We start from the raw sequence: 24961 nt of genomic DNA, 5'->3' as shown, positions 1-24961 counted from the left end.
GCCACAAAGCATTGCAAATCATTGGAACGTTGTGTCAGTACGTTATAAATACAACGAGTCAGCAGTTTACTGTCGGGGATTTGTTGTGTCGTGCCGCATCCAAGACAGCATCACTGATTATAATGAGTTCTATTGTATTTTATTGCGTCGCGCCGCGTCGCTCGCGTCTGGTGTAGACACGATGTTAGTTAATGTAGCTTTCTGATGCTGCGTTTACATTTTCATGCCACATTATTTGAAATAAGCGTGGGCCAAACTTTTTTCTCTCACCTGCCGGATGTGGCCCGCGGGCCGCCTATTGAGGAACCCTGGGTTAAGCCAATTACTTGGTGGTTGTTCATAGTTCATGGGGCTTTACACCTACAACCTCCAATTTTGTAACCTTTTTGGAAACTCTAAAATTGTGTTACCATTAAGGAAGTTTCTCTGGTTCTCCAGGATGCTGCTGATCTGCTGGATCCAGGCCTGGCAAACCGCCCGGTTGGAGGAATGGAGCACATAGTGCTCTGTACTGCCAGTCGATGACCTTGAGGTCAAAATAAACTTACAAGGGTCATTGTCAGGACTCTCTTCTAGACCCAACCAACTGACCTGCAGAGCAGAGAGAGAGACAAGAGATAAATGTTTTTACTTGCTATACTGTGTCTTGAGCACAGTGTTTTCTACAGCAGTGGTTCTGTCTACACACCTTTATGCTGTTCTTAAACAGATAGCCCGGCATGGAGAAGCCCTTCTTTTTATCCAGAGGTTCACTGAAGATAACTATCTGCTCGAAGAGAAAGACGCGCCTCTCTTTCATGCGGGAAAGGAGACCACCATCCTGGTCTGAGACCATGAAGGTGTCCTGCAGAAGCAGTCTTCCCTGGGCTACAATTTTACCCTAAACACATACATAACAAAATAAACAGTGCTCAGTCCTCAGAACAATTCAAATTCCCTCGAATGTGCAAACATAAATACAAACTAAAGTACAAAACTGCACTAAAAAAAGAATATTCACAACAAGTACAGTCTAGTTTGAAATACTAGACTAACATGTTCCCATGTTTTTTAACTGGAGGCATGGTCATTTTTTTATTTGCTCGGATTGTGAATAATTTTGTCAGGCATCTAAACTCTTTTCTCAAAATGAGGAAAATTCACTGTCATTCTTAGTTTGATTAGTTTTTATGTGGAAAGGTTTGTGAACAGCTTGTGGACTTCCTGCTGATTTATGTACTACATACAACTGTTAATGGCTGTGCTTTTAGCTTCCCACCTACAAGCTTACAAGCTTTCGTAAATAAGGTAAGAGAAATGCGTCTTACATCAAATCCTTGGAGGCGTCCAACATTCATCATGTCATTGCAGCGTTTCGGAACAACACACATCACCTCTACCGCTTTCTGTGAGAGAGCATATGTAGTTTAAACCTACAGTTTTAAATTTTCTGAAGAAAACATGACTGGTGCTTGTTTGTGTAAAATTTGCCAAAATAATACTAAAGTGTAGGAGATTGCTAAGGTGTTGCCAGGTGGTTTGCTAACTAGCCCAAGACAAAGGTTCCCACCTTCATGCCTATAATATTCTGGTCTGTAAATATGGCTATGGTTACAGATGTAATATGATTTATGTTTTAAGCTTTATCATCTACTAGGCATAAATTGAGACTTTGATCAGATTAAGTCTGGTTAGAAATGCCATACAGTTAGCAACATTTTTCCTCAAGCTGCATGATTTGAGGTACAGAATCATTCATATTTGTAGCACAAATGGTGCTGGATGAGTCAATTGTCAAAGTTAAAAACTAACCCATGTCTTAACAAATACCCTTACCTCTGATTCTACAGTGTCCAAACCAGCCTTTTTGGAGAACTTGAGGAAATCCTACAATTAAGCAACGAGAACAATGATGAGAAACATTAATTTATGTTAGAAGATAGCGATCTTTTCTCAACATCTATTTATTACATGAAGATGGGTCAGTAGTAATGGAAGGAATGACTACTACTTGCTAATGAAATTTCTCTGCCTGACCTTCAGCAGAAGCTGGTATTTCATGATCCGCTGCACTGGTTTGATCAGTAGATCAGTGATCTGTAGCCTGTGGCCCAACCTCTGTTTTAAATCCTGATGAAGATATAAAGAAAAAATGAGATAGTGTAGTTATGAGGCTGTCTCACTTTTTATGACTCATGTTTAAATGTCAGGCAGGATGTAGGCAGTGACTTGAGTCTTACCTCAAAATACGTGTCAATGTACTCTGAAACAATGTGCTCTGATTTGGGCTTGTTTTGGCAGTACACAATGTACATGTGCAGTCTTCGTTCCTGTAGCCAAAACAGAATTTCAGACAAAGAAGGTCAAAACGTACTCATTATACTAAGTAAGATAAAAAAAAAATGGATAGTTCCTGTCCTTGTATAATCATCCTGACTGCTCAATACAGCTTTCCAGTTGTGCTAAAACACACGATGTGCTAACAGCTATGATTCATCTCTTCACTAATCTATTGTGTATATCACATATTGACCACTTTCTTTTAGTGCAAGTATGGCACGTAAAGGAAAAGTTCACCCAAAAATTAAAACAGTCATCATTTTCTCACCCTCATGGCATTCTAAACATGCATGAATGCTTTTATTCTGTGGAATGCAAAATAATATATTAAAGGGGTCATATGACATTGCTAAAAAAGAACATTATTTTGTGTAGTTGCAAATTCTTTAAATATGAAAACATACTTACAGGCTGAGTCAGAAGCGCCAGACTGTCCTTGCAAAGTTGGAATTGCCCCACTTTATAGAAACAACCTTTGTGCACAGCCGGCATTAGGCTACTCTCCCAGGTTCAGGAAAAATTCCTCCGTTAAATGCGTTGCACACACACGAATATATGGGTTAAACTGTTCTGGAACAGTGCTGTAAATACAACTTAACCACTGATTATTAGTCGTGTCCTCTTTTGGAAGGCCAAACAAAGTAGTTTCGCTTTCACAACGAAACACACAGCGTCTCCACGACATGGCGGCGGCAACAATACTATTGTTAATACTAACAATAGCGAGAATCAAAGTTTCGCCTTCTTTCTTTCCGTGAATTTTGGGCGGTGTTATGCAAATCTTCCCACACAGTGACGTAGACATGTGGGGGCGTGTTTAAACGAGGCGTTTTAGGAGGGCGTGGACGAGTCTTAACTTTTATAAAGATTATCTCTTTGGGTTTGAGACTTTAGTCTTTGCAACTTTAGGGATCTTATCTATTCACGAACAGCTTGTAACACTCCAAAGAGAAAGGAAAACTTGAAATCGCATCATATGACCCCTTTAAACATTTTTAAATTATTCATTAGTAAATTACTCATAATTTGACCCCAATTCTTTTTTTTTCTTTTAAATTGTCTACTTACCACTTATATACATTTTTGAAAAGACTTCTATAATGTAATGTTTAATGCATTTCATGATGTTGATAACAAAGAATGTAATATATTTTTTTACAAAAAATTTTTTTATTAATATGGTACACAAATAATTAACTAGCAACAATTTTCATAATGTAATTTGTAATCAGTAATAGACTACAATTTGTAAGTAATCTACCCAGTATTGTACGCAGGTAAAGTAGAATGTACCATATACCCAACTTGATATTTCACTGGGTGATAATATAGTTCCCATAAAATCAAAACAAAACAAAAGAAAAAACCCCCCAAAAAACAACAACAAATAAACACATTTTTCAAACATTGACACATTCTTCAAAATCTTATATTGTGCCTCACAACTTCTTTTCTTTTAGCTGTGACTGCATTTACTTCTTTATGGATTAAAGGTGAAGTGTGCCATTTTTGGGGGTGTAAAAATACTCACATCTCAACTAAATATAGAGTAAAACAATTATATGTAATTCGTAGGTTGATTCACACTAAAGGTGTCAACACTATAGCTTTATGGTGTTAACAAAACATCCCAACCAGACCGACACTGCAACATTATGTTTAAGTTTAGTTTGGGGTGGGACTATCCTTCACCTTTAAATATTGCACCAATTGCATCATTTAATTTAATGATATCTGCCAAACCCCACAATGAATCGTTTCATACCTGTCTGATAAACAGGGGTGCGAGCCTATCTGGGTCTTCCAAGCACTTCTCTAGTTCACCAAGAAAGAAGCTACAAAGATGAGAGGTGTAACATTAATGTCAGGAAACGAAAGTAGGGGGTCTTGATGGTATTTACGAGAATGGAATCTAAGTGTGTCACTTTCACATACTCTTTATGCCAGTCATAAATCTGCTGAATGTTCCCAAAGACGATCTTATCTTTGCCTTTCATGTCGTCGGGTACACCCTCCTCCCTCATCCTGCTCACGTAGCCCTGCAGGTGTCAGAACACATCAGTATGGTTACCATGGAGACAATGACAAGCATGTGATCTTACTCGACGACCATTCTGAATAAGCGGCAAATCCAAACCACTCTCATTTCCCGTGCCACACTGTGCCAACACAGCTGACACAAGGCATTCAGAGAGACACTCTTAACAATGTCAAACAAACCATGTGATTAATTCACAACAGATGTGTAACTCCTCAATAGATAGCTAGAGCACTGAACAAACAGAACTCAACCCTGACAGCAGCTGCCGATTATGATTACTTGAATGAATGTGTTCAGTTGCATGCGGTCACCATAGCAATCTCACTGTGGTATTCGTTAAAAGAACTGAATATAAGCCCACCTCCACGACTGCACCAAGGTCTCTCACATAGTCTCTCTCTGTCTCCACCAGTTCCAGCAGTACATAGCTGAAAATGAAAGAGAAAAACACATTCGCATTAAAATCAAAGAACAATTCAAGATGGCAGGCAGAGTCAAAAGAAACATTGTATTTCATTCAGTATCAAAACGTATCAGTAAAAACATTTCTAATTAAGAAATCTAATTGAAATGTACCCAATATTTGAGTGTGCTACGCATTTTTATGCTTATTATAGTACTCTATAGGAATCAATGCTGTTTATATATCCTTTTCACATGACTCACATCAGTGTTCCTTAATGCACTGAACTCGGTGGAATGAACCTTAAAGCTACAGCTAAATGAACTAAATGTTTTATAGAGCTATACAAATGAGAAGTTTAAAGGTCAGACTATTTCAGCTTCGACCCTGTTTGCTGATAACCTTTTAAAGCAAACACAATAATTACAAGACAATTTGCTTGGCATATCGTAATGTATAAAACATATGCTACCTGCCTTGAACCAGTTCTGATCTAAATTCAACAAGCAATCCAAGACCGCATGGGGGTCATTAAAAGAGTCACTCACGTTTGAGTTATTTTTACTTTCTACAATGTATTAAAGAGTCAGTACGACTCTTTTCTGTTCAAAACTTTTTTGAAAACTTTTGTCTTCTTTTGCCATTTATTTATGCACCATACCAGCTGACTAAAAACCTTTGTGATACCTCTCTGAACCTCTGTGACCTGCAGCACTTTTTGTGTAGAGGTCAAAACACTGACACTTGTTTTGAGAGATGCTTGGAAGCTCTGATGTTATTCATGGTCCAAGTCAGTCACCTAAACGTTCCACACATGAGATTTAATTTTGGTGTGGCCGTACAACGACTATGTGTTTTAGAGAGCTAATATAACAAATATTTGAGGAAAATAAGACAGGAACACACTGTCGTCTCTTGAGGAAGCCAGTCTTGCATTCGCCCATGTCGTCGATGGGAGAGGATGAAGACAGGAAGGAGTTATCTGATGGGTTGAAAGAAGGACTACTGCTATCTCCTCGCTCAACAAGGAGAGAACTAGGCCTGTCCTCCAGACTCTGAGAGAGAAAAAGTGGACAATACAAAAACATTCAATGTAAAAAAAAAAGATGGACAAGCTGTGATCTCCTACAACTCTGTGATCTCCTACCATTTTGCTCTTGACGAGTTCCTCAATGGCGCTGACCAGTTCGGCTGCACTCGGTGTCTCTGAGCTGCTGGGACGTCCAGACAGACGAGAGGTAGCCTACGCAAAAGAGAAAAAAAGTAACAATCAGTACGTTTACATGGATAACAATACTCCGATTTTAATATGATTAAGACAATACTCTGATTAAGAATCTACCATGTAAATAGAGATTTTTGATTACCTTAATCCGGCTAAAGTCATAATCGAAGTAAACAGAAATCGAATTAAGACATGTGGAGTATTCCTATTTTAGTCGCATTACTGAAGTTCAGAATAGACATGTAAACACCTTAATCACATTATTACTGCTCAACCGTTTGACGGCAAATAAAAGAACTTCAACACCCGCCGTTGTCTGTATGCACGTACACATAATTAAATGCACTTGAAGCTTTCATAAAATTAAAAATGAAACACCCAAAACGGTACATGGCATCATCACGAAGACGAACCATATGTTTATACGTGAAATTTCGGAGGGGACGTCGGATGGCGTCATGTGGGGACGTAATGACGTGTGCCATTAATTGAACTATGTACTATAACATGTAAAACGGGAACATGAAAGGAATATTCTAAAAGCAACTCATGTAAACACTATAATCATAATATTGGCTTATTTAGAATAAGGTAAATAATTAGATTACTGATGTCCATGTAAACGTAGTCAATGTTCAGAATCTTCAAAACAAAACAAAACAAAACAAAAAACAGTTTTTTGTTTCAGCACGGATATACCACTTACTCAATTGATTATTGGCGTTACATTCGGTGATGTCTAATTTGCATGTTAAACACCCTACATGTGTTTTTTTTATTTTTCACGAGACCTAGTCCATTAAGAGGTGTGACACCATCTTCGAGTTATGGTTACATAGTTGAATGACTATTTAAATTTAATCAGTAATTAGCACTGGATCCAGTTTTTTTTTGTTGAAAAGTGAACCACAAAGTCACTATAGACTTCAATATCCATTTATTATGTGAATCTGCAATGATGCTTACCATTATAGTGTTCTGACACTGAAGGCGGAAACATTCCAGTCCAAATATGGCAATGGGTGTGGTTTCTGTATTCGCCAGTCAATCGGGGGCTGATTTCAAAGTGGTAGGGGCATTTGTAGGGGGAATGGAAGTAGGAACTTTGGTTTGGAAGATTTAGGTTGTTTTGGGTAAAGAGTAAGTGCACACATGGCCCATCGCATGTGATTGTACGCACTCCTGAATACTCCATTAAGGGGCACATGAAAGGTCACGGACAAGGTCAAGGGCTTTCTCAGTCTATAACAGTCAGAAGTTCACATTTTTAGAAATGCTACTGAACAGGATCAGTTTCTGTGCCTCAATAAACAAGTTCCGGCAAAGCACAACCGAGGACATGTGGAGTATTCAAATAAATTAATGGACAAGAAGGAAAATATACAAGAAGGATGAGGTGTAAAAGTAGAAAAAATGACTGCAAAAAAAGGAAAGAGGAGGAGAAAGCAGGAGGAGAGAAGACTACATAGAGAGATAAGGAAACTGAGACAAAACAGAGGCAGAACAGAAATCAACATAATGCTGGAGAACATTAAGAAACAAAGAGAAAACAGACAGCAGTTAAGAGAGGCCTGTCCTTAAACTGCATTTTTAAGCAGTCACAAAATCTTAAAACAAATCAATAGAAAAAAAAAATCCTTTCACAAAATTATATTCTGGTGACTGGAATTTACCTTGTCCTCCTGGGAGTCCTGATGCAGAAGGCTGTGCTGTTGGATGGCCATAGGGGGCGGCAGGGGAACCGAGTCTGGCCCTTCCTCCCCCTCCTCCTCACCACAGCTCTGCATCCCTGAGGAGGAAGACTTAGACAGAGTGCCACTGCTCAATCCCTCATTTCTCATTCTCTGTGAGGACAGAAGAAAGCGAGAAAGAGAAATAGAAAGGAAGAAACAAAAAAATAAACATTGTTAAGCTATGAAACAGCTCAGCAGCGGTGACGCATTTTTATACAAAAATAGCTCCAGTGGAAGAGTTGCACTGTATTTATAAGTGCTCTACACTGGAAACCACAAGACATGAATAACACTTTCAAATCATGCACTTAAAAACAAACAGAACTCTTCATTTACCAAATGCATTTACCGGGATATGAGTGGGAAATAACAAACTAGTATATATTTACTCATCTGGGAGTTGTTTTAATCATTTTTACTGTTGCAATAGGGCATCTTTGGGCACTTTTCATTAATACTGTAAACTTTAGTCCCATTATTATTATTTATTTACTTAAAAAAAAAAAAATTGGGGATCTATTAGAAGTGTTAGACAATTGTCTAACATAAAATTCATTTAGCAGTTATTTCTGTACCCCTTTAAGTGATTCTTCTTGACAATGTAATGCTTTTTCATAATTATACATTTTTTTTGTTAAAAAAAAAAAAAGGTATTGTGAAATATCAATACAATTTAACATAAAATGTTTTTTTATTTTATTGTATTTAAAAATGTAATGGCACAGCAAAATTTTCAGCAGTCATTATACAAAAATCATTCAAATATGCTCTTTGGTGCTGAAGTAACTTATTATTATCACAATTGAAAATGGCTGATTACAAACTATAAATGGTAGTGTATGTACATGCAGACATACAGTTTTATAATACATTAATTGATACACAATGCAGTTTTTTTATTTTAATTGACTGCATTGATCAAGCTAATCAACCTGACAAAAACTGTTTGTTAAACCCCAAAAAGGTGTTACTGTAAGGTGTTAAGGTGTTTCTGGTCACCAACCTCCTCTATGGTCTCATCTTGTGGTGTGGCGGCACTATCATCAGAGTCTTTCTGTGAGCCAGCGTCTGCATTCTTGCGGACATCTCGACTCTTCTTGTGCTTGTGTGCAAGTTTCTTCACATGGCCGTCTGCTTTACCACTGCTGAGCCGTCTGACGGGGCTGGTCAGCCACTTGCGCAGAGTATTTCCGGGCCGTTTGGGTCCAGGAGAGCTCTGCAAATGACCCGGCTGCAGTGTGGCACTGCCCGAAAGTCCTCCATCATTACTGGAGACTGAGAGCGTGTCTTCAAAGAAAGATGGAATGAGAGAGAAAGAGAGAGAGAAGTGGTTTACATGTCCTGCTGGGCCTAGTAAGTATTTTTGTTTTATAGAACTGCTAAAAAAGACTTTTAGCACAACTCTACACAATTTTTGGGGCTACTGTACATGCAATGTCACTGTACCACAGTTCACTATATTATAACTAACTATATAATAAACTTATTATAAATATAACTAAAATGATATCAAGCACATCTGAAAAGTCAAATCCGACTATTAGATGCTAATTATTCTGGGGTTTGTGGAGAAGTGTGTGAGCGAGCTTTTCTGACCAACACAGTGATGCAAATCGCAGCCATACTTTTCACTTCAGAGACGTTTCTGTTTTCAGCCCTCTTCAAAACTGAAACTGCAAAACCGTCTTAAAAGACCTTGCTCTGCTCCTTAGAGAGTATGTCCTTATATAAAGCTTGCATAAGATATAGAAGTCTACTGATGTGCAGAAGAAATCTCTTAAGGCTTCCGACGAAAGGTCTTCAGGGGAGGAGTGGAAAAATCAAGAGCTAATAAATAGATCTTTATTGACTGTCACTATATAAATATAGAATATAAATCTTTCTTGAATTCTCAGCTGTCTTGCTCTCAGTAGTTTGTCCCCTCTCTCTGGGCAGTATATTGCAGTAGCTGACCCTATAGTGTGACCCATCTGCCATAGTTCACACTCAGTGTAATTGTCAAAAATACACCCACATAGCTACACCTGGTAAACAAAGTCCATTTTTTTTCTAAATGATGAACACATCAATTACAGCAGAGAGCATTTTTTCCCTGAAATCATTTTACTATTGATGTCTGCAAATGAATCATTGTGAACGGATTGATTATATTGATTCATTTGAACTGATTCACAAAAAGATTTGAATAAACTCTTATTGTGGCTCATTCTGGCCAAGAACTACCCAAATAGACACAAAGAAGTGTCTGACTGATATATAAAAGCGGCCAATCATAGTTGGTTTTTACGCACCGTTTTTTGGGCAAGTTTATCTAAACCAGGCAATATGTGAGTAACAGACAGAACTAACAAAATGAACTCTGAACTGGTTAACAGCGGAATTTTGTGTTTAGCACACAATTTAGCAGGTGTGCATGTTTTTGTAACTGTCTTTTTTTTACAACCTTCATAGCAGGATATAAATGGTAAATTAGCCAGTTTAACACACGTTATCATGTTGGCTTTATAATATCCACAACAGAATATTTCTGACAAATATCTCTGATTGGAAAACTTGTGAGTTAACGGTAATTGAATATGATCATCTAAGTCTATGATTTTTGTGTGTTGTTACTAGATATATCAGTGATGAATGTGGTGTGTGTGTTCACAGTTCTGTTACAAATTCACTCCTCCTGCACTGTCGTTAAATTCGCACCTGAACAAACTGAGCCTTCAGCGCCACAGAAATGAGCCCTGTGTTGGACACTGTGTATGTGTCCAACTGTCCCCTCATATGAAACTTACAGTAATTTGTACATTACACCAGATATAAATCATATATAAACAGATCTGAAATATTACAGAAAACACTCTCCGTCCCAACTGAGGTAGCGTTGATTAATTAGGAAGGGGTGTGATATCACATGCTTGAGGTGTGACAAAATTATGTTTACTCATAATTTGAATCTCTCACGTCATGGAAAATATTTAGATAGAGATTTATTTGTAAAAAACTCTAATTTATGGCGCTTTCAAATAAGCATAATCATCTAGTCTGTTTCACTGAGAGCCTCTTAAGTCTGAATTAATAATAAAGACTCGCTCACAAACACATGCACAGGTTTCACAATGTTTTGCTGCGTGTGCATAGCGACCTTTATTGGGGGTACAGAGACTTCCCAGACTGTATACAAGAAGACGTAATCACCAACATAACATCTAAATCAATCATCCTGTGAACGAAAGCCATATATAAACACCATCATAAATTCCTATTGCTATGCTATGTGGGTCAATGACAAATGACAAACGTGTTAACATAAAAAAAAAAAACGAAAAATAATTTAAAACGTGCTAAGATATTACAAAAGTACTTGTTGTATTCTTGTTGATTTCATAAGGTTTTGAAAAAAAAAAAAAGTTAATATTTTCAAGAAAAGTTTAAATTTGAAAAAGATGATAAATTATGTCATTAAGTAAATGTAATCAGGGTACACATGAACAATTATTTCCAAAAACATTTTTACATATGTATATATTTTTTTCAAGGCAAAGGATATTTTATTTTATTTTAGTAATATCATGAACTATTCAGTCATATTCAGTCAGTTTTTGACAAACTAAACTAATTTTGCCTTACCATAAAAAGGTCAAACTAATTTTAAGAAACGTGTTGTCTTTGACACAAAGTCGGGAGGACCTGTAATATATTCATATATTTTAAATATGTAAATATATATTTTTATTAAATTAAATTTTAATTATAAAAAATGTCATGATAAACTACTTACTAATGTGTTCTTAAAAAATAATAATTGTTTTAATAAGAATGTTTTTTTCTTCATTATTAATTCAGAAAAGTTCTATCTCCCTGACATTTCTGACTTTATGCCCCTCAAAACATTAAAATGAATTTTAATTCAGACGTAGGTCATCATAAAGAACAATCTTTTTTTCCAATTTGTGACCCTCTCTGTGAAATCCATGCTAAAGTCTCAAAATCTAATTATGAGATAACAAGCATCAAAGTTTGATTTCAACCATTAATTTCACGATGATTTCAATCTTTGGCATGGTCTAACTCAGTCAGTAATAAAGATATCAATGTTACATTTTCACAGAATGTTCTTTACCTTATGAAGGATGATTCTCTATAAAAAACAGTAAATCACCAAAAAAATGACTTTAGCTGGGTTTTCACAGACAGGGTCACATTTGTGCATGAATTGCTTTTTTTAATGTATATTTAAATAGGTTAATAGATCAAAGTAATGTCATGTCATTAATCTATTCACTTTGGCTCTGCCAATATAAAAAGCAGACAGTGGCAACTTTTAAATGCTGACGTCAGCTCAAAATCAACTCCTGCAGAAAATGCACTAAAGTGAAAGTGTGGTAACTCAATTAATATGAATAAAATGAATTTTATTAGCACCCAACACATTAACAGTGTTAAACACCAAATAGACAGGAATAAAAAATAATAATAATTCAGCTAAATTCTATGACCAAGCTTTACTATTATTAGATGTCATGAGCAATGAAAATTAATCGATCAATAAATAGAATACTACTTCTTCGTGTAGTCTAGAAGTGCCTTAAAATCACTTCATATGAATCTTAATATAAACCCTGCATATGATTTATCAACATACCCTACGCTTAACTTCCTGAATACATTGAAACTTCTTAAATAAACAAACCACACTATATTAAGCTGCAGAGTATGACTATTGTGTTCAGTCCTGACAGTGTTGTTGTCCTGTAAGGCACGTACCCAAATCCAGCAGCCAGTACTTGCAGTTCTCTGAGCGTCCTGAAGCTGAACCCATGTGACAAAGTGGCCTGACTGATAAAAATGAGTGTATTCCATGTGCCATACCAAGAAGTGATCCGAACAGAGGAGGCAAACTACACTAACTCCTCTAAACTGAAAGGATTTTATTTTACCACATAATGCTGAGAGGAGAGTGATGGACTATGAAAGAAAGGGAGGGAGGGAGAGAGGAAGGGGGATGGAGAAAGAGGGAGGTTTGGTGTTTCATGCACAGCTGTGACTAAGTTATGCTCAGAATGAGAGAGAGAGAGAGAGAGAGAGAGAGGAAGGGAAAACCGGATGAGAAGACTCAAAGGGAGGAAAGAGGTGAACCTACAATTCTTTAATATGAATGATGTGATTCTGAAAGAGTCAGAGTTACAAGTCTTCTCACAATTAGACAGTTTCAGATTATTTACTAGTTTTCTAATTTGCAGAAAATCACAAAGACTATAAGCAGGTCATATTGCATATAATTTGCATATAGAGAATAAACCTATTGCTATGACCATTCATTTTTTTTTGCATTTCATGACATTTTGTATTTCATCTTGTCCACACATTTTAGACCAGATTCTCATTACTTTTTCATTTTATAGTATATCAGTCCATACAAAAAAAAAAAATTCTTCACTCTTTTTGACTAATCAATTTAAAGGGGTCATATGATGCGATTTAAATTTTTCCTTTCTCTTTGAAGTGTTACAAGCTCTTGGTGCATAAAGAAGATCTGTAAAGTTGCAAAGACTAAAGTCTCAAATACAAAGAGATATTCTTTATGAAAGTTAAGAGTCAGCCACGCCTACCTAAAACGGCTCGTTCTAACACGCCCCCACATGTCTACGTCACTGTGTGGGACGATTTGCATAAAACCGCCCAAATGTTCATGCAAAGAAAGAAGGCGTAACTTTTATTCTCGCTGTAGTATTGTTGCCAAGGGGTGTAACATTTCCGTCACACGCTTGAGGTGTTCGGCCAATCACAACGCACTGGATAGTTGGTTAATCAGAGCACACCTCGCTTTTCAGACCGATTAGTTTTGTAAAAATCGACGCGTTTCAGAAAGGCGGGGCATAGAGGAGAAACAATAATGTACAGTATGTGGAAAATAATGTGTTTTTTGAACCTTAAACCGCATAAACACATTTCATTACACCAAATACACAAAATAATGTTCTTTTTAGCAGCATCATATGACCCCTTTAATGAGTTTTCTTTGATTTTATAGATTTCATTGTCACTGTAAAAAAAATATTTTTTTTGTATTTATCTCAATGACTTTCCCAGGAAAACACATTTTTAAAATTCCCTGTGGTTTTCCAAGTTTCACATGATCTTGGGGGCAATATGATAGGAGTCTTGACAGGTTGGCTAATGCGAGATTCACCCAATTAGATTATTAAAATCTCAAAAAACAATGGTGTTACAGATATTTTAGATTCTTTTATGTGAAGATTGCTGAAAATACCATGTGGATGATGGCATTCAGCAAAACAACATCAGTCAAGCTTTGACCTGTTCGAACATTTTCAGCATTTTTCACTGGGAACAGTAATAATACATCTCAGCCATAAATGACAGTTTTAAGGTGTACAGTACGGCTGGTAGGCTTGGCCAATATCAGGTCACAGCATGAAAATCAAGCAAACTATACAAACAACTGCCTCTATATCACCTACATAAATGGCTGCCTCTCTTACAGGCTGCACCGGGGCGGATGGCTACAAAGATCTCCCTGTTTAAGCGTCTTTGGCTGCTTAACAGTAGCTGGTCTGTGGCAAGTCGATCTGCTTCCTTTGCTATACACACACACACACACACACACGCATATCCGTAACTGTTTATGCCAGAACTAATCAACATTCTGCTGAGGATTCTGCTCTGGTCTCATGGTAAAAGTTTGATTTTTTTCAGCCCCTCTGGACACGTTGCAACACACCAGCTGCCTTAAATATACCTTGAACATTTCAGCTAACAAAATAGTCTGGACAGCAATTTGAAAAGGTTGAATACACTGGCCATCATGAGTTATGACGGTTCCTATTTCACATTCTATAAATACAGATACAGTCCTTGCTGTAAGAGAACCGGCTGTTTGACATTTCCCATGACCTCTGCCAAAGGAAAGGTGCTGGTCTACTTGTAATGATGTCATAAAACAGACATAAATGACAGATATGTGTCCTTTAACTTAGTAGTTGCAAAAAGGTAGAAATGAAATGAATTGAACATCATCAGTTTCAATATGACTGTTATATTACTTTACAAGCTTTTCATTGATTATCTCTTTAATAGACAGACAGACAAACAGATAGGCTACAGCAGATACCCTTTGGGACAATATTTTCTAACATTTTCTAACTACATCATGAGTTAAACATAAGTTTCAGTAACTTCCCAGAATTCCCCAAACTGAACACCACACCCTGCACACACTAATGATCTTCTCTCAGATGCAGCCCAGTCATCCTTGTGTGGGTGACCTCGAAAATCTTTGCCTGGTGACACTCTTAGATTTACCACATGCTTTTCCTTTGTAATCATGTCTTTGTCATAAATCATGGTCCATTCAGCGTTTTCAAAAGCAGTGACTAACCACCATGAATTCCAAGTTGCACACCTTTGATAATGAGGAACTGATGGACTAATGTAGTACTAGAACTTACTACAGCCAAATTAAATCCTCAAATACATGTTAACAATAAGAAAGCTCCAAAATGAATTTATGCCGACTCATCCTAGATGTTTTCATACACAAAACTGTATTTCACCACAAAGCTGAGTCCTAGAATAGCATTACAACTTTAAATACAACATGAAATTAAAATGGACCATATACATTTTTAGTATAGAATATTTTTACTATACATTTTTTGTAGACAGAATATTGTAATAGAAAAACAACCTTTCCACTGTTTCTACCGTTGCGATATAACCAAAGCCACATGTAAATAAAATAAAATAAAATAAAATAATAAAAACATTTAACAGCCAACCATCCAGCTATCTCTCAACAGATAAAATCAAATCTTGTCTAAATTATTTTCTGCCAAATAATCATCTTCTTTCTGAAATAGGTCACATTACAAATGTTACACATGCTTCAAAAGTAGGGGTGTAACGATACACGTATTCGTATTGAACCGTTCGGTACGAGGCTTTCGGTTCGGTACGCATTACAAACCGAGCGATTCGTTGGAGTAATCCTATTACATTTGGAAAATAAAAGAGCTTAAAGTGTGTGAAATATAATGTACTCCAGGTTGTGACAGTGAGGTAGTTCATTATAGTTTTCTTTTATTCGCTTTTAAATGGCTTGTAAATGCCTGTGCGCATTTTACTTTCACTTTCGAATTAGCATCAATTCGGCATCAATTGATTAAATGGACAACAACAAAACAGTACGACAAACTCACATTAAACATAGAATGTTTCATTTATTAACAAAACGAATACAGAAGAAATGAATGTTAAAAAAGCTTCCAAAATCATCTTAGATAAACGGCAAAGGTCAAAAGGCCTTCCAAAGTCTAACATATTTTTAAGATCATACTTTATGTTAGTTTTAATAAATAAAAAAATTGTAAAAATTGTTTTTGCTGTATCGAAAACGTACCGAACCGTGACACCGCTGTGTCGTATCGAACCGAACCGTGAATTTTGTGAACCGTTACACCCCCATTCAAAAGTATTTTATTATGATAAATCTTATGATAATAAATGACATACAATGTACTACATTTATTTTTATAATACATTTATTTGATTTTTTTATTAGAATTTATTTGATAAATGCAGTAAAAACAGCAATATTGTGAAATAATATTACAATTTAAAATAACTTTTTTTCTATTTTAATATAATAATAAGGATTATATCATGTGAATAGGAAGTTCACAAGAACAGCATTTATTTTAAATGTAAATTTAAATGTCTTTGCTGTCACTTTTGTTCAAATTCATGTGTCCTTGCTGAATAAAAGTACTAATTTCTTTCAAAAAGAAATGCTGACCCCAAACTTTTGGTAGTATATGTATTATTGTTTACAAAATGGCTGATTTGAATCGCATGACCAAAATCACATTAACTGTCCTGTGTACATGGATGCGGTCTTAGCAGGGAAATCCCCTGCAGCCTGGCAACCCTGTTCATCACCTGACACAGCCCATCACCATGATTACTGCATGCTCAACACACTTCAACCCTAACAATCAAGAGCAAAGCTGGACTGCAATTAAAATTTTATTTGGGTTCAGGGTGAATCAAGAGCAGATACACACACCTGTACACAGCTTTCATTCATCCCACCTGAACGAAAACACATAATATCTGGCAACCACATTAGGATAATCCGATTTAATTTTGGTTTGTGTATTTCATGTTTAGGCTCGCACACAGCTAGAAGTCTGTATCCATTATATTTTTTAGAATTAATATAATTAAAAATGAATCCATGAGGTAAATCTGATTTTTAAAATGCTACCAAAACAGATTTATTAAAAAGCTGAAATCCTTATCAAGTCAAAGGTGGCTACCTAACAACTCTTACACAAAGGACCAGCTGGAAACCCCAGACGAGTGTGAAGGCGTGTCTTTGAGTAATCCCTCAAGCATTTACACAGAAGCTCTTCCCATGACTGGAGAGGAACATCAAACGCTATTCCAGATTTTAAGGACCTCACAAACTCAACACACTGACGAATACAAGTTGAGCAGTCTCTGTGAAGTGTAAACCTAAATAAACACCATTCTAAATCCTGTACCCATCTTGATCTGACCCCATATCTAAGAAGGACCAGCATAAACATTCAAAAAACCTAAACTTTTAAGTACATTCAGTCCAAACAAATCTAACCCAACCCAATCTGCAGGAAACAAGAAACTCTCCATCTTACCTTTATGGTTGAAAATGCCCTCCATCTCCATACTACTTCGGGAATGGGCGATGCAAAGCATAGAGCTGGGAACCAGGCCCTCCTGGGCAGGTGAACGGTCAGTGGTGCGAACCAGACACCAGTCGGGCTTGTCCTGGGGCCTTTCTACCAGCTCCACCGTCTGACCTCTGCGTACAGTCAACTCCGATCCATTACTGGCCATGAAGTCGTGGATGACCACCGTCAACTCTGAGCCGCTAGACAACTGTGGAGGAAGGCATAAAAGTCACATTAAAAAATATCTTTGATAAAGACAACAAAAACGACCTAATTAAAAAAAAGAGACACGTCTAAAGTCAGCACGAACGTACCCACTGGTAATGTGGCATTGCCAACGAGCTCAAAAGGTGAGCCACTGACCCTGAATCTTTACACGCCATGTTTCTACCAAAACAATACCCCCTGATACGTCCTTACTCAGTAAACATCACATGGAATGATGGTCTGGGTTAAAAAATAAATTAAAAAAAACATTTCCGACAATGCCATATCCTTCAATCTGGAAGACAGAGCGCTGAATAACCTTGCTTTCCTCTTGTCTTATCAAAATGAATCTCCTCTACAGTTCATGTTCAAGCATTCAGAACTCCAGTGAGGTAAAGTGGCAGCTGACACATCCTCGCATTGCCACAGATATGGAATCAGTCTGAAGGAGTGACGCCTGGCAGGAGGAAGGGAGAGGAGGCAGAGACGGACACAATGTGCCAAGATTTAAAGGAGCAGGAGGCAAATTAATGCTCATTAGAAGTAACGTGCAATAACTCGTCTGCTTCTGAGAGCTTCACCTTTTCACCTCACCGTGAACTGAGAGGGCTCTGTGTGCGTTAAGATAAAAACAGTGAGTCTTTGTGAGGGGTCGTCAGGGTACATGAGTGAATTTAGTGAGAGCGAGATACTCTTTACGTGTTCGTGTATGTCACAACAAGACAGGGAAGAGACCGACATGGAAGTGGAGGCAGAAAGATAAAGATGGTGTGTCCAAGTGTGTATGAGAGTATGGAGAGTATCAGCAAGTAACGTGTGCTGCTGTAGGAGGCTTGCAATACATTTCGGTGACAAAAACACGGACATGTGTGAAGGCGTGTGAGAGGAGAGCTCTGACTGGGAGTGGGAAGACAAGCGTCTGTGCTGCTAAATCCAAAGCAACCGAAGCAACAAACATTCCCCAGTGAGGAACCTTCATTAAGTCTGTTGGTAATCAGGTTAATGGAACGTCGGAACTACTGGACGCCACTGTGCACAAACTTCTTTGATGGATGATTCTTCAATTAAGAGAAATTTTCTGTTTCCTAAAATGTTTGTATACATAAAAAACTTCGGTAACACTTTCTATGAAGTCCATTTTTAAAACACATTATAAGGGAGTCTCATATCTTGACATTATTTATTTAAGATCTGTACAGTATATATTTACAAGAAATATAGTTAAAATCAACTGTGCCGTATATTACACATTCATCTGATCAGATATCTGATCTTATGGTTGTTTAAGAAAAATATGATTTTTATTTTTATTAATATTGTTGCTGTTGTTATCTATAAGTGGTCTTTGTCTGCTTTAAGTAAAGTAAGTTGCCAATGGCAAGATATGAGACTAATAATACATTATAACTATGTGAAATATAATCTATTGTAAGTTAAGTGGATGCATTGTGTTCATTGTATTATAAATCATCATAATCTTAAAAGCTATAACCACAAATAAGTAAATATTATAATGCATTAAAACTGTTGTTATGATTACTCATGAGATGATACAACATATTATAAGGTTTTTTATAATACATTACGCATTCATTATAATGCCTTAAGAATACTCTTATAACATATTAAAATACGGGCTTCATAGAAAGTGTTACCAAAGCTTCTAATAAACACCCTAAATCATCTAAATGAGAGATTATAAAGACTTTTACAACTTTACTTTATTTGCAAATTTGTAACATTCATCCATATAATAATTTCACAAAAATGTTAAAGTCTTAAGTGCTTTGCACTTAAGTTAATTTTTGATGTTTAATTAATTTAGCATTTATATGACACTAATTTATATGACAGTAATTGCCTCTGAACTGAACTTCATAATCAACATTGCCACTGTTGAACTAAACAGCATTGAAATAAATTGAGCTGAATAATGGCACTATTGTCTTCTGTAGAGTTGCTTTACAGCTGAAATTGGAGTTTTTATAGTTTATGAATTTTACAACATTACCACTCATACCACTGTCTGTATTGTATAAAGCGCTTTATAAATAAATGTCACTTGACAAACAACTTGACAAAAAATGTCCCCAATAATGTCGCCTCATTATTACCTCACCACTGATGAGTCATTCTTGCCACAATTGCATAGTGACAGAAATGCAATTCATTTTAAGTTTATGATAATGAGTAGCTTTATTACTGTTAAAGTGTTATCGCACAGGTTCAAATTTGAGATTGTTTTTAACATTCATTCATTCAAATTAAAAATCCCCACCAAACATTATACCAAAATCATCTGTCAAGATTTTACGTAGTGAAAGTGGCCCTATTTGAAGATTCACCCATATGTGACCCTTGTCTCTAAAACCTAATGCCTGGAATCAGCTGTTCTTTAAGATTTGATTCATAATTAAAATCAGTTTTATTGTAGGTTTAGCCTGTTTCTTGGACACAAGTCGGTGTGGCGCAGTCTGAGGTAGCCTTGACAGAGATGAATGAAGCAAATGTTTTTTTGTTCAGGTACATTTCACTGATTTTCCAGCAGCTCAGTATTATCTCTAAAGAAGAGTGTAAATTTAGGGGAGAGAACAAGATTCTGTTCTTTAAATCTTTGGATCAGAACAAGATGCAACCATGAACTACTTCAAATGAATGCTCATCCATCTGATATGAAATGCCAATTATGGAATATAGCTTCAAGCAGCAATAATGGGGCCAACCACACAGATGACATAAACATGGCATGTGAACTTGTTTAGTCATAGAATCCTCGCGGTAGATTGTAGGATATGCTGTTTAAAGGTTATACGTATTTCTACTTGTAATGTTTCACCAGAAGGTGACGCTGTCATACAATTAGTAAGGTTTTGTCAGGATATTGCAGTAAAGATAACTAGTACAGATAAATAGTACTTCTAGTTAGTCACTAGCACATTCAAAGTTTTGAACATCAGAAATCCATTTACTTTGTTTTGTGAAGATTTAATAAACTTTATCGGCATTGCAAATGTCCATAGTGTTCCATGAGCGCTAAAATAGTTTACCCCCCAAAAAATGCAGTTTAATCAAAGTCTTCCTTGCACATACATAGAGCTCATCAAATACGGTAAACATAGAAACGCAACCATGCTTACTTGACACGTGAGAACAAACCAATCAAGCAAGTATTTTTGAGCTTCCATGTGTTTTTTTATTTACAATTTTTTTGTACTTACTGTGTGAAGATTTTGGTTGCATACACTTTCAATGGATGGACAAAAATGATGAGAGAATATTAAAAATATCTTAATTTGTGTTATGAAGATGAATGGGAAGTCTTATGGGTTTAGAATGACATTTCGGCATAATTTTTATTTTTGGGTGAACTATCCCTTTAAGAACTTGATTTTAGATCATACTATTACAAGTTTCATTACAGTGGTCTTTGAATGTGATGGCACAAAGGGTTTTTTAAACTACATTTTAAATCTTGGTATTAAAAAATATATATTTTAGAGTGAGGCTAAAACATTCAGTACAGACATTAAACAATTTTCATTGTCTTAAAATGCTGCATGCTTAAACATGTCACCAAAACACCAGAACTGAATACCGGGTGTAGCATGGCACTTTTAGACTAAGGTCGACAGATTTTTACACTCACCTTGTCGCTATCCAGTGTGTTCTGGGAGGTGCGGGAGGCGATGGAGATGGTGTCTGGCTGACTGCTTGCATCACCCTGACTGTCTAGGTCCTCTCCATCCCTGTTAGTCAATATAATACATATCATTCAAAAGCGCAAACTGACCAAGGAAAAGTTAGACAGTTAGACAGTCGATGTCAAAAACAAGATACTGATATGCATAAAACTTGTTTCTTCTATGTTAACATATTCTGAGATCCAGAGATCCATACATGGTTATTGAGTTGGATTGATGCGAGTTGTTAACGTACCGTTTGCCCTTGTGTTTGGTTGCAGTGGCTTTGGGAATGTGGATTGGCTCTTTGAGTGCCCCCCTTAAAAGAATGGTACGCTCCTGGATAACTTCGCGTACATGTTTAATCCAGTCCTGTTTGTTTTCGATACATGAAGCCTGGGGGTGCATTGAACACAACAAAACATTAATGAACCTTTTACACAACAGATATAAATAGTAATTGGAATTGTCAAAGCCTACAAATCTGTTGCAAAAATAATGATAACATGCAATCAGAGTTCAAATGAAGTCAAACACTGTTTACCTACTTAATGTGTTCCTGGTCTTATAATGCACATTCTTCAAAAAAAAAAAAGTTTTTCTAATCTTTTATCAAAATATAATAAATTGCCCTGCTTCTTAATGTACTTTCCTTTAAGGTCCCTAGCCTCCAACCACCTGTCAAAGAAACTCAATCAATGATTCAATCAATTCTCAAAGGATAAAATCAATTCCCATCCTACTTTTCACTTAGGAATACATCAGATTACAGAGGTAAAATATGGTGGAAACAATGTTTAATAACTGTAAGCCCATTTTGCATCCATGTGTCTGTCTATATACATGTGAGAACACATGGAATGGCATATGATTCATTACATGATTCAATTACGTCTTCAGTGATGAAGGGCAACCATTCAGAGACACCAGTTTGTGCTTACAAGTCTTAGCAAATAATTTTATACAATGAAATGACTCAAGCCAGAGCCACAGTACTTGAAAATTCAAAACCTGAAAACATATCCACTCATGTGGTATATTTCAAGGATCCTCAGATGAATGATACTTTTTATTTTATAACAAAGACTAATGGAAAGATCTATTTGATCTGAGATAAGGGACAACTTTTCAGTAATGAAACATGTTTGTATGCTGAGCCAGTTAGCAATGTTTGGATAGAAATAAACTTGAAAGCAAAGAAAACATTTATTAGAAGCCAAAAATAAGTGACAGCTGTACTGAAACAAAACCTTGGACGAAGTATCAATTTGGAACTTGAATCATACCTTTAGGACTATTTTGTTGTCTGAGGTAGGTGTCCGTCCAAGCCAGAGTGCAAATTTACATGGATCTCCTTCCACATGTTCAGTAACTCCTAGTTGTGAGGTCTAGGCAGAGTAAAAAAGCATAGATCAAACATGAAATAATTCAGTCTATTATAAAGTATGGCCATCCATGACCTGATAATTTATTTAAACAGCTTTACAAGTAAAACCCATACCATGAGCTTGCTCTTGTAGAGGTACTTGCTCCTGCCGTTGGAGTCTTTGACGTCCTTGCTGAAGATGAGAGACATCTCAAAGAGGAAGAGGTGCCGCTCTCTGCCCTTACGAATCAGAGTCTTTGGATCCCAAACCTGGAATGACTCCTGCAGAATCAACTCACCCTGAGACTCAATGTTCTCATCAAAACCTGAGAGGACATGAAGCAAAGAGTGAGAGAGAGCAAAAAGGAAAGAGAGGTTGAACAACGATACAAGATTAAAGAAGAAGCATTGGGTTTGGTTTAGTAAGCTGTGTTACTCACCCTCCAGCATGCTGAGGTGCATAGCATCATTAGCTTTTTTGGGCACACTAAGCATAACCTCCAGGCCATCTTTAATTTCTCCTTTACCCTCCTCACAACACGTCAATAGTTCCTACAAACAAACATAACAATTGCACTTTTGGACCCACATTTTGATTTGGGTAAGGTCTGTGTTTAGTCTACTTTGGATTTTTGTTGGGTCTGTGCTGAATTTGTGTCTGACTGCTGTTGTTCTGTGTTCGGTTTGTATTGGGTCTTAGCTGACTCTGTGATGGTTCTGTGTTGAGTATGTGATAGGTTTGTGGTATTTTAATGTTTAGTCTGTGCTGGGTTTGTGATATTTATATGTTTAGTCAGTGCTGGGTTAGTGATGGCTTTATGTAAAGTCTGTGCTGGGTTTGTTATGGTTCTGTGTTTAGTCAGCACTGGGTTAGGGATGGTTTTATGTTAAGTCAGTGCTGGGTTAGTGATGGCTTTATGTTAAGCCTGTGCTGGGTTTGTTATGGTTCTGTTATGGGTTAGTGAAGGTTTTATGTTAAGTCTGTGCTGGGTTTCTTATGGTTCTGTGTTTAGTCTGTGCTGGGTTAGTGAAGGTTTTATGTTAAGGCTGTGCTGGGTTTGTTATGGTTCTGTGTTTGGTCAGTGCTGGGTTAGTGATGGTTTTATGTTAAGTCTGTGCTGGGTTTGTTAGGGTTCTGTGTTTAGTCAGTGCTGGGTTAGTGATGGTTTTATGTTAAGTCTGTGCTGGGTTTGTTATGGTTCAGTGTTTGGTCAGTGCTGGGTTTGTGATGGTTTTATGTTAAGTCTGTGCTGGGTTTGTTATGGTTCTGTGTTTGGTCAGTTCTGGGTTTGTGATAGTTCTAGATTAAGTCTGTGCTGGGTCTGTGTTTAGTCTGTTTTGGGTTTTTGATGGTTTTATTTTTGGTCTGTGCTAGATTTGTGTTTCATCTGTGCTTGGTTTGAGATGTATCTGTGCTGTTTCTGAACACATTTAAACTATTGTTTTTTTACTGGCTTGTGGTAGGTCTGTGTTTAGTCTGTAATTAGATTTGTGATGGGTCTGTGCTGGTTCAGTGCAGGCTTTGTAGCAGGTCTGTGCTTATTCTGTGCTAATATTGTGATGGACCTGTATTTAGTCTATGCTGGCTTTGAGTAAGGTCTGTAGTTGCTGTGCTGAGTTGTCTCAATGCTGGGTTTGTGATGGATGGAACTGTTCTGAGTGTGTGATTGGTTATTTAGTTTGTATCTGGTCTTTTTGAGTCTGTGCTAAAAATCTGATTATTGCTTTTTTTGTAGAATCTTTATGGTTAACAATCTGAACTGTGCTGAGTTTATTTAATGCATTATAGTACACAGCTGAGTACCTTCAACAGAAGCTGATACTTGGTGATCCTCTGAACAGGTTTAATAAGGTATGATGATAAGGAATTAGCCAGCCTGTGTCTCTGTTGGATTTCCTGTACACATACAAGCACACTTAAGTTTTTGCTGAAAAAAAAAAAACGTCTTTCACACAAACACCTTAAACACATGCTGGAAAACAATCAGTAACCATTTATCTTTAGCTTTTTCATTCTAAATAGCTTCTTGATAGCAATTTTTCAAAAGCAGATCTTAAGCTCAGATCTGCTCAGTCCTAAAAGAAGAGTCCATCTGTTCTGTTCGCCTGGCAACAGTTTAGTAGTGAGGCATCACTGGTCCCCCACCCACCCCCAGACACACAGGAAGTGCCCTCTCTCTAAGACCTCCACCTACCAGCTCAAGAACATAACTGATTAACAGACCACAGCAGCCATACACACACTCACTCACACACACA

The 24961-nt window shown here is 36.9% G+C and overlaps 1 protein-coding gene across 1 annotated transcript in view; it reads right to left on the bottom strand.

Annotated features, from left to right (window-relative positions):
- LOC107751902 (triple functional domain protein-like) overlaps window positions 1–24961 on the bottom strand; it is a 162369-nt gene that overhangs the window by 15760 nt on the left and 121648 nt on the right. The window contains exons 30-49 of the mRNA XM_016567674.1: window positions 24507–24599; window positions 23143–23254; window positions 22838–23028; window positions 22623–22724; window positions 21593–21732; window positions 21303–21402; window positions 17414–17657; window positions 8725–9008; window positions 7662–7832; window positions 5911–6006; window positions 5670–5818; window positions 4722–4788; window positions 4255–4358; window positions 4085–4154; window positions 2220–2309; window positions 2017–2109; window positions 1816–1866; window positions 1308–1385; window positions 689–880; window positions 411–591 (exon numbers count right to left, since the gene is read on the bottom strand). Of these exons, the coding sequence (XP_016423160.1) occupies window positions 411–591; window positions 689–880; window positions 1308–1385; window positions 1816–1866; window positions 2017–2109; window positions 2220–2309; window positions 4085–4154; window positions 4255–4358; window positions 4722–4788; window positions 5670–5818; window positions 5911–6006; window positions 7662–7832; window positions 8725–9008; window positions 17414–17657; window positions 21303–21402; window positions 21593–21732; window positions 22623–22724; window positions 22838–23028; window positions 23143–23254; window positions 24507–24599 (2608 nt within the window). The remainder of the gene's footprint in view (window positions 1–410; window positions 592–688; window positions 881–1307; window positions 1386–1815; window positions 1867–2016; window positions 2110–2219; window positions 2310–4084; window positions 4155–4254; window positions 4359–4721; window positions 4789–5669; window positions 5819–5910; window positions 6007–7661; window positions 7833–8724; window positions 9009–17413; window positions 17658–21302; window positions 21403–21592; window positions 21733–22622; window positions 22725–22837; window positions 23029–23142; window positions 23255–24506; window positions 24600–24961) is intronic.

The sequence above is a fragment of the Sinocyclocheilus rhinocerous genome, unplaced genomic scaffold, assembly GCF_001515625.1.
Source record: "Sinocyclocheilus rhinocerous isolate Xijiao unplaced genomic scaffold, SAMN03320098_v1.1 scaffold752, whole genome shotgun sequence".
In the NCBI taxonomy this organism is placed as follows: domain Eukaryota; kingdom Metazoa; phylum Chordata; class Actinopteri; order Cypriniformes; family Cyprinidae; genus Sinocyclocheilus; species Sinocyclocheilus rhinocerous.
Note: the sequence above shows the minus strand (reverse complement) of the source record. Positions and strands in the feature narration are given on the sequence as shown.